Raw genomic sequence first — 11,054 nt, forward strand, 5'->3', positions numbered from 1 at the left:
CCCCCTCATCCCCATCCACAGCTGATGTCCCCTCATCCCCAGCCACAGCTGATGCCCCCTCATCCCCATCCGTAGTTGATGTCCCCTCATCCCCATCCGTAGTTGATGTCCTAAGGAGCTAAGGAGAGGCGTGGCCTGAATCATTGCGATGTGATTGTACAATGGAGGGATTCATCTTTAGACGGCTGACTCCAGAATGCCGATCTCCAGTCACTTCCACATTTGTGAGATCTGAACTAATTTCCTGTCCCTGTGACAACCATTGGCAGTAGGATAAGATAGGAGGGGAGTGGTTGTCACCGGGATAGGAAGAAGGCGGAGTTTATTCTCCGTTCCCCAATCTGTCCACAAATGGAATGGTGTTGATGGGCGAATTCAGCAATCATTGAACATCATTTTAGGACACATCAGAGGTCATCAGATCTCCTCCTGGCTGAATCCGACCACTTGTGTCCCTCTAGCCTTGGATGGGGGACAGAAATACTTCTGAAGGAGCCGAAAAGGCCGGAGTTGGGCTTTAAAGGATTGCTTTGACTTGCATCCCGGATGAGTTGCCTCTCGAAGAAATGAATTTGGATTGGCTCAAATGACAAACAGCGGGTCACCGAACCCAAACCACGACCCGCCGGACTTCATTCCATTCAATGGCAATCACTACGGTGGGAAAACGATGGAGAACCCAGAAAACTGTGATACCCGAGGTCTCCGGTGTGAAGGAGAAAAGCCGCGGGACGTACCCGGAGCCCTTGGTATGAGATGTCTGCTCACCTATCCCGGGTATTCCGTACAATACGATGCAATATATAGAGACCTCCTCTTCGTATGTCGGGGAGTCTGCGATTTCTGCTACATGGATTCTTACCATTTCAATGCATTCTGTGTGTGGAGCGGCCATGGGGTCAGGGAGCGGCCGTGGGGTCAGGGAGCGGCCGTGGGGTCAGGGAGCGGCCGTGGGGTCAGAGAGAGGCCGTGGGGTCAGGGAGAGGTCATGGGGTCAGGGAGCGGCCGTGGGGTCAGGGAGCGGCCATGGGGTCAGGGAGCGGCCGTGGGGTCAGGGAGCGGCCGTGGGGTCAGGGAGGACCCTTCAGGAACAACCGGCACTGTCTGTCAGAAGATGTATGGTGGACATACAACCACATCAAGGCAGGAAGGAGGAGGAGAGAACACAACATAGGAAGCCCAGAGAGAGAATATCACCGTGAGAAAATGACTGGTCCTACTGGTCCATATTGTCCACAGTGGGAATAACTGGTCTTCTGTCCTGTCCACAATGGGACTGTCCTTACCGGTCTTCTGTCCTGTCCATACTGCCCACAATGGGCTGTCCTTACTGGTCTTCTGTCCTGTCCATACTGTCCTTACTGGTCTTCTGTCCTGTCCATACTGTCCTTACCGGTCTTCTGTCCTGTCCATACTGCCCACAATGGGACTGTCCTTACTGGTCTTCTTTCCTGTCCTTACTGGTCTTCTATCCTGTCCATACTGTCCTTACTGGTCTTCTTTCCTGTCCTTACTGGTCTTCTGTCCTGTCCATACTGGTCTTCTGTCCTTACTGGTCTTCTGTCCTGTCCATACTGCCCACAATGGGACTGTCCTTACTGGTCTTCTTTCCTGTCCTTACTGGTCTTCTGTCCTGTCCATACTGGTCTTCTGTCCTTACCAGTCTTCTGTCCTGTCCATACTGTCCACAATGGGACTGTCCTTACTGGTCTTCTATCCTGTCCATACTGCCCATAATAGGACTGTCCTTACCGGTCTTCTATCCTGTCCATACTGTCCACAATGGGACTGTCCTTACCGGTCTTCTGTCCTGTCCATACTGGTCTTCTGTCCTTACTGGTCTTCTATCCTGTCCATGCTGTCCTTACTGGTCTTCTGTCCTTACTGGTCTTCTGTCCTTACTGGTCTTCTATCCTGTCCATACTGCCCACAATGGGACTGTCTTTACTGGTCTTCTGTCCTGTCCATACTGCCCACAATGGGACTGTCCTTACTGGTCTTCTGTCCTGTCCATACTGTCCTTACCGGTCTTCTGTCCTGTCCATACTGTCCTTACCGGTCTTCTGTCCTGTCCATACTGTCCTTACTGGTCTTCTATCCTGTCCATACTGCCCACAATGGGACTGTCCTTACTGGTCTTCTGTCCTGTCCATACTGCCCACAATGGGACTGTCCTTACCGGTCTTCTGTCCTGTCCATACTGTCCTTACTGGTCTTCTATCCTATCCATACTGCCCACAATGGGACTGTCCTTACCGGTCTTCTGTCCTGTCCATACTGCCCACAATGGGACTGTCCTTACTGGTCTTCTATCCTGTCCATACTGTCCTTACCGGTCTTCTATCCTGTCCATAATGAACCCAGCTGGTCAGTCCTTACTGGTCTTCTATCCTGTCCATAGTCGAACAGTCCTTTTTTTTTTATCCTGCCCATACTGCCTGCAGTGGGACTCTTCTTACTAGTCTTCTATCCTGTCCTCGTTGACCCCAGTGGGACCTTCATTACCAGCCTTCTATCCTGTCCTCGCTGACCCCAGTGGGACCTTCATTACCAGCCTTCTATCCTGTCCATGCTGACCCCAGTGGGACCTTCATTACCAGCCTGCTATCCTGTCCTCGCTGACCCCAGTGGGACCTTCATTAACATCCTTCTATCCTGTCCATGCTGACCCCAGTGGGACCTTCATTACCAGCCTTCTATCCTGTCCATGCTGACCCCAGTGGGACCTTCATTACCAGCCTTCTATCCTGTCCATGCTGACCCCAGTGGGACCTTCATGAACAGCCTTCTAACCTGTCCTCACTGACCCCAGTGGGACCTTCATTATCAGCCTTCTATCCTGTCCTCGCTGACCCCAGTGGGACCTTCATTACCAGCCTTCTATCCTGTCCATGCTGACCCCAGTGGGACCTTCATTACCAGCTTTCTATCCTGTCCTCGCTGACCCCAGTGGGACCTTCATTTCCAGCCTTCTATCCTGTCCATGCTGACCCCAGTGGGACCTTCATTTCCAGCCTTCTATCCTGTCCTCACTGACCCCAGTGGGACCTTCATTACCAGCTTTCTATCCTGTCCTCACTGACCCCAGTGGGACCTTCATTACCAGCTTTCTATCCTGTCCTCACTGACCCCAGTGGGACCTTCATTACCAGCTTTCTATCCTGTCCTCACTGACCCCAGTGGGACCTTCATTTCCAGCCTTCTATCCTGTCCGCGCTGACCCCAGTGGGACCTTCATTTCCAGCCTTCTATCCTGCCCTCGCTGACCCCAGTGGGACCTTCATTACCAGCCTTCTATCCTGCCCATATTGTCCCCAGTGGGACCTTCATTACCAGCCTTCTATCCTGTCCTCGCTGACCCCAGTGGGACCTTCATTACCAGCTTTGTATCCTGTACATGCTGACCCCAGTGGGACCTTCATTACCAGCCTTCCATCCTGCCCATATTGACCCCAGTGGGACCTTCATTACCAGCCTTCCATCCTGCCCATATTGACCCCAGTGGGACTTTCATTACCAGCCTTGTATCCTGTCCATGCTGACCCCAGTGGGACCTTCATTACCAGCCTTCTATCCTGTCCATGCTGACCCCAGTGGGACCTTCATTACGAGCCTTGTATCCTGTCCATGCTGACCCCAGTGGGACCTTCATGAACAGCCTTCTATCCTGTCCATGCTGACCCCAGTGGGACCTTCATTACCGTCCTTCCATCCTGCCCATATTGACCCCAGTGGGACCTTCATTACCGTCCTTCCATCCTACCCATAATGACCCCAGTGGGACCTTCATTACCAGCCTTCCATCCTGCCCATATTGACCCCAGTTGGACCTTCATTACCAGCCTTCTATGCTGTCCATGCTGACCCCAGTGGGACCTTCATTACCGTCCTTCCATCCTGCCCATATTGACCTTGATGGAACTGTCACTCCAGATCTTCTGTCCTGTTGATACCGACCCCAGTTGGACTGACCTTATTGCGGTATTGGAGGGTCACAGTAAAGCGGACGGGTTCATGCCGAGAGGTCTCACCTGACATCTGTCCCACCTTGTGGATATCGTAGTATTACATTGTGGAACTTTGGCCTGTAGGATTTGTAAAACCTTTTCTGACAAGTCTTCTCATTCAGCGATAACAGTTGATATCAATCAGCCATTTTCAGGCGGCTCTCCTCTTAGACCATGTCCCCCCCCCCAATAAATAAGGTGCAGACTCGTGACATTACCTTCCCACCACTTCTTTATTGAATTTATATCATTTCTTGGAAATGCCAAGAAAAAGATAAATGAAAGAATGTAACGTTCTACCCTCGACTCGTCTCCCGCCTTAACGTTGGAATTCGTTGGTTGGTATTCTAGGAAATAGATAATCCTCAATAGAGAACGGCACCTGGATAGAGGAAGTCCATGGCTAAGTGACATCGAGTTCTTGTATGAAATGCTGCAGGAGTTACCAGGATGAGATCTTACTAATCATCGTCATCATCCTCATCGTCGTCGTCATCATCATCCTCATCGTCGTCGTCGTCGTCATCGTCATCATCATCATCGTCATCATCGTCATCCTCGGTGTTGATCTTGCCAGATAACACGTCTTCAATCCACTGCTCAAGTTCGGCTGGTGCTGGAAGGTCCTCTGCATCTTCCATATCCATCCACACGCTATCCGCCTACACAAGAAGAAGAAGAATTGTTGGGGACACACTGGCTAATGAAGGGTGAAGCTGCTCAGGTTCAATTCGCCCAAACCCAGGGAATCTGACCAATATTAAGGCCAAATGGCAAACTACTGTCAAAAAGTCTTGGGGAGCTGGGCACAGCCATGGGGACATGGACCAATGAAACTTACAGGTGAATCCCATTGACCTCTATAGGGTGACAATCGTGTGGTTCAATTCTGACCATTTTTGAGGTTTGAAGCAAACTACTGTCAAAAAAAGACATAGCGAGATGGGCATGACCATGGGGACACGGACCAATGAAAGTGAAGTTCATCGAAGTCCACAGGGGGCCAATCTTGTGGTTAAATTCTGGCCATTTTAGAGGTTTGAAGCAAACTACTGTCAAAAAACTGGGCAGTGGCCATGGGGACACGGGCCAATGAAACTTGGAGGTTAATCCTTTGAGGTCTACAGAGTGGCAATCGTGTGGTTCAATTCTTACCTTTTTTGGGGTTAGAAGGCAAACTACTGTCAAAAAAATACATAGCGAGATGGGCATGGCCATGGGGATGCGGACCAATGAAACTTAAAAGTGAAACCCAATCGAAGTCCACAGGGGGCCAATCTTGTGGTTAAAGTTTGGCCATTTTAGAGGTTTGAAGCAAACTACTGTCAAAAAACTGGGCAGTGGCCATGGGGACACGGACTAATGAAAACAAAAATAGACAGAGTACAGAACCGTGGGGAGAGGGTCTGTTCATTCGGCTTTGAGGACAAAATACACAAAAACCTTTAAAATAACATGCTTAGGGTATGCCTCAAAGCTGTACATGATGTTACGGAATGGGACGCACACACGGACAGTCTCAGCAACAACGTACACCGGCAGTGCAGAATTGGCCATGGATTTGGGATGACTTACATACAGCAGAACACCAATCTCATTCATTGCTCCACAAACAGGCTCCTTAGCAGTGACACATGATGTTCATCAAACACTCCTAGACTCGCTCTGACCTGCAGATTTGAAGTGGCCGGTAGTTTGCTGTGGCTGTCCCTGTTCTCACTGATGTACAACTGTCCTGAGGATGTCCAAGTTCTATCAAGACCCAGAACACAGCGAGGATCAGTGTAGTAGCGGGGATTAGTACATTGGTTCTCCACGTCTACAGGATTAGCCACGTATGGAATATGAATAATACTTACATGTAACAATGAAAAAGAAACACGTATCCTGAGCACCGACCATGTCCATGTCTTCTACCAGTACCCTGTACACCGACCACGTCCAGGTCTACTACAAGTCTAGGTATCCTATAAGTATCCTGAGCACCCACCATGTCCAGGTCTACCTCAAGTATCCTGAGCACCGACCATGTCCAGGTCTTCTACAAGTATCTTGAGCACCCACCATGTCCAGATCTTCTACATGTATCCTGAGCACCGACCGTATCCAGTCTACTATAAGTACCCTGAACACCGACCACGTCCAGGTCTACTACAAGTCTAGGTCTCCTATAAGTATCTTGAGCACCAAACATGTCCAGGTCTTCCTCAAGTATCCTGAGCACTCACCATGTCCATGTCTTCTACAAGTATCCTGAGTACCGACCATGTCCAGGTCTTCTACAAGTGTAGGTCTCCTATAAGTATCCAGAGCACCCACCATATCCGGGTGTTCTACAAGTATCCTGAGCACCCACCATGTCCAGGTCTTCTACAAGTATCCTGAGCACCCACCATGTCCAGGTCTTCTACAAGTATCCTGAGCACCCACCATGTCCAGGTCTTCTACAAGTATCCTGAGCACCCACCATGTCCAGGTCTTCTACAAGTATCCTGAGCACCCACCATGTCCAGGTCTTCTACAAGTATCCTGAGCACCAATCATGTCCAGGTCTTCTACAAGTATCCTGAGCTTCCACCATGTCCAGATTTACTATAAGTATCCTGAGCACCCACCATGTCCAGGTCTTCTACAAGTATCCTGAGCACCAATCATGTCCAGGTGTTCTACAAATATCCTGAGCACCAATCATGTCCAGGTCTTCTACAAGTATCCTGAGCACCAATCATGTCCAGGTGTTCTACAAATATCCTGAGCACCAATCATGTCCAGGTCTTCTACAAGTATCCTGAGCACCCACCATGTCCAGGTCTTCTACATGTATCCTGAGCACCAATCATGTCCAGGTCTTCTACAAGAATACTGTGCACTTACCATGTCCAGGTCTCCTACATGTATCCTGAGCACCAATCATGTCCAGGTGTTCTACAAATATCCTAAGCACCAACCATTTCCAGGTCTTCTACAAGTATCCTGAGCTTCCACCATGTCCAGATTTACTATAAGTATCCTGAGCACCCACCATGTCCAGGTCTTCTACAAGTATCCTGAGTGCTGACCATGTCCATATTTACTATATGTATCCTGTGCACCGACCATGTCCAGGTCTTCTACAAGTATCCAGAGCACAAGCATCAGGTATAGGTGGGGCACATATGTTCTCCATATGCTCAATACATGGTGAACTTCAAATAACGGCAACTTGTATCAGTCATCAAGTGGAACATCTACACATCAATAATCCCAAAGAAATGAAGAATGTGTTCCTTGTGTGGATCCACGAATGGCATGCAGAGTCTCCACGTCTATAGAAAGTATTGTCTTTCTCCAAATGGGCCACAAATGGTTCTTCTGCTGCCCTCCACACCCACGTACAGTATACTGAGCTGGAAAATGCTTCCCCAGGCATACGCATCCACAAGCATGGGCACTTTAATAGCGGGAAGGGGGGGGGGGGCTGCAGACGTCTCATGCAGACTCGTTATTGCCATATATGCTGCTCACCCTGGAGTCTCCAAGTGTGGATTTATCACGTACAACAATATCCGTTGTGCTCCAGAGGAAGGAACGGAAATAACCCTGTGCAAATGAATCCAAAGACAGGAAGACTCCTCATACGGGGGAAGCGGCACAGGTTGTATCTCACTGAGGTCTCATGAAAGTTTAGAGTCAGTCCCATCTCACCCGGTAGCCAGCTGGCACCTGAAATAGAATGCTGAGGGGTTTCATCCTTGTGAACTTCCTCACAGGGGCGTGGTGTGTCAGGATCATGGCTCTATGGACCTATAAACCCATCAGGTCCTGGTGCATCGAATCTGAGGAGACGGATCTCCTTGGGTTTGCTTCCTCCCCTCCATCACTAGGACAAGTGATCAGTTAGAAACTGGAAGTTCCTGAGCTACTACTACAAGTATCCTGAGCGCTGACCATGTCCGGTCTACTACAAGTATCCTGAGCGCTGACCATGTCCGGTCTACTACAAGTATCCCGAGCGCTGACCATGTCCGGTCTACTACAAGTATCCCGAGCGCTGACCATGTCCGGTCTACTACAAGTATCCCGAGCGCTGACCATGTCCGGTCTACTACAAGTATCCCGAGCGCTGACCATGTCCGGTCTACTACAAGTATCCCGAGCGCTGACCATGTCCGGTCTACTACAAGTATCCCGAGCGCTGACCATGTCCGGTCTACTACAAGTATCCCGAGCGCTGACCATGTCCGGTCTACTACAAGTATCCCGAGCGCTGACCACGTCCGGTCTACTACAAGTATCCCGAGCGCTGACCACGTCCGGTCTACTACAAGTATCCCGAGCGCTGACCACGTCCAGTCTACTACATGTATCCCGAGCGCTGACCACGTCCAGTCTACTACATGTATCCCGAGCACTGACCATGTCCAGTCTACTGCAAGACTCCCGAGCGCTGACCACGTCCAGTCTGCTACAAGTATCCCGAGCGCTGACCACGTCCAGTCTGCTACAAGTATCCCGAGCGCTGACCACGTCCAGTCTACTACAAGTATCCCGAGCGCTGACCACGTCCAGTCTACTGCAAGACTCCCGAGCGCTGACCACGTCCAGTCTACTACAAGTATCCCGAGCGCTGACCACGTCCAGTCTGCTACAAGTATCCCGAGCGCTGACCACGTCCGGTCTACTGCAAGACTCCCGAGCGCTGACCATGTCTAGTCTTCTACATGTATCCTGAGCACTGACCATGTCTGGTCTACTACATGTCTCCTGAGCACAGACTATGTCCAGTCTACTACAAGTATCCCGAGCGCTGACCACGTCCAGTCTACTACAAGTATCCCGAGCGCTGACCACGTCTAGTCTTCTACATGTATCCTGAGCACAGACTATGTCCAGTCTACTGCAAGCCTCCCGAGCGCTGACCACGTCCGGTGTACTACAAGTATCCCGAGCGCTGACCACGTCCGGTCTACTACAAGTATCCCGAGCATTGACCATGTCTGAAGTACTGGAGAGTGGTCAGAGAGATCATGATGGATGTTAGGAGAGCAATGCAATGTTGCAAGCACAAGTTAACCTCTGAAACTGAAGCATGAGATCGTAGCTTAGAGAACATGTTCTGGAAATTGCGTATGTACTGTGAATGGAGAGATTTGGGTCACAAAAGCTGTACAGCAAAATTAACAGACATTCTGTGTTCACAATTCACCAATCCCAACCCAGAACATTGCTCCTCCCCCGCTCATCACATTGGTCACTGTGAAGGTGTTCATCAGAATTCTGCCAGTCATGTCTTGTGGATGATAGGAAACGTCTGATACTCACATCGGTTACATTAACAACTCCGATCTGAGGCCTGAACAGGTCAATGTGGAAAGTCCTCTCCCAATACGTCACCAACTGTGGACAGAATCACATGTGACATCATCATTACATCATCACATTGTAGAAGCATCACCCAACAAGAAGAAGACTGACAACATGACATCAGTAAACAGAGAACTGGCAGTATGACGTCACTAAGCTGACATCACAACTTCATGGATGAGTTAAAGCATGACTGTGACATCATCAGAGGGTAGGGAGGAGTGATGTGATGTTGGAGGACATGAATGGGATAGGAGGTCACACGATATGTCATCCAATGGTAAGGAAGGGTCATCATATGGCATCGCCTGAGACTTGGAGAGGAGATCCTGTCAGGTGGACATAATGTGACATCATCAGAGGTTAAGGAGTGGTGATCACGTGACATTGATGCATGTGACTTGGAGAGGACGTCCTACCAGAGGGACAGGATGTAACATTGTCAGATGGTAAGGATAGGAGACCATGTGACATTGGTGGACATGGCTGGCAGAAGAGGTCCTAAAGGAGGGATATGATGTGGCATCATCAAACTCCATAGGGAAGGGTGGTTATACGACATTATTGGACACGACTTGGAGAGGAGGTCCTATCAGAGGGACATGATGTGACATCATCAGAGGAGTGATAATGTGACATTGGTGGACTTGACTTGGAGAGGAGGTCCTATCAGAGGGTCATGATGTGACATCATTACAGGAGTAATAATGTAACACTGGTGGACATCACTTGGAGAGGAGGTCATATCAGAGGGTCATGATGTGACATCATTAGAGGAGTAATAATGTAACACTGGTGGACATGACTTGGAGAGGAGGTCCTATCAGAGGGTCATGATGTGACATCATTAGAGGAGTGATAATGTAACACTGGTGGGCATCACTTGGAGAGGAGGTCCTATCAGAGGGTCATGATGTGACATCATTAGAGGAGTAATAATGTAACACTGGTGGACATGACTTGGAGAGGAGGTCCTATCAGAGGGTCATGATGTGACATCATTAGAGGAGTAATAATGTAACACTGGTGGACATGACTTGGAGAGGAAGTCTTCTCAGGTGGACAAAATCCCACATCATAAGGGTTAAGGTAAGGTTATCATGTAACAGTGACAGACATGAGGTGGATAGAAGGTCCTATCATAGGGACATGATGTGACATCATCAGAGGGGTGATCATGTGACATTGGTGGACATGGCTGGCAGAAGAGGTCCTAAAGGAGGGATATGATGTGGCATCATCAAACTCCATAGGAAAGGGTGGTTATGTGACATTATTGGACACGTCTTGGAGAGGAGGTCCTATCAGAGGGACATGATGTAACATCATCAGAGGGGTGATCATGTGACACTGGTGGACATGACTTGGAGAGGAGGTCCTATCAGAGGGTCATGATGTGACATCATCAGAGGAGTGATAATGTGACATTGGTGGACATGACTTGGAGAGGAGGTCCTATCAGAGGGTCATGATGTGACATCATCAGAGGTTCAGGAAAGGTGATCATGTAACACTGACAGATATGACTTGGATAGAAGGTCCTATCAAAGGGACATGAGGTAGTGTCATCAGAGGAGTGATCATGTGACATTGGTGGACGTGACTTGAAGAGTAGGTCCAATCAGAGGAACATGATGTGACATCACCAGAGGGTAAGAAAGGGTGATCATGTGACATTGGTGGACATGACTTGAAGAGGAGATC

General features: G+C 49.4%; 1 protein-coding gene across 1 annotated transcript in view; it reads right to left on the reverse strand.

Annotated features, from left to right (window-relative positions):
- Positions 1-4,221: 4,221 nt before the first annotated feature.
- The window catches only part of LOC149430716 (calsequestrin-2-like), a 44,589-nt gene continuing 37,756 nt past the window's right edge, over positions 4,222-11,054 (reverse strand). The window contains 2 exon segments of the mRNA XM_089666063.1: positions 4,222-4,669; positions 9,309-9,383. Of these exon segments, the coding sequence (XP_089522189.1) occupies positions 4,469-4,669; positions 9,309-9,383 (276 nt within the window). The 3' untranslated portion in view covers positions 4,222-4,468.

The sequence above is a fragment of the Staurois parvus genome, unplaced genomic scaffold (assembly GCF_062004578.1).
Source record: "Staurois parvus isolate SC_StPar_1 unplaced genomic scaffold, SC_StPar_1.0 ptg002502l, whole genome shotgun sequence".
Classification (NCBI taxonomy): domain Eukaryota; kingdom Metazoa; phylum Chordata; class Amphibia; order Anura; family Ranidae; genus Staurois; species Staurois parvus.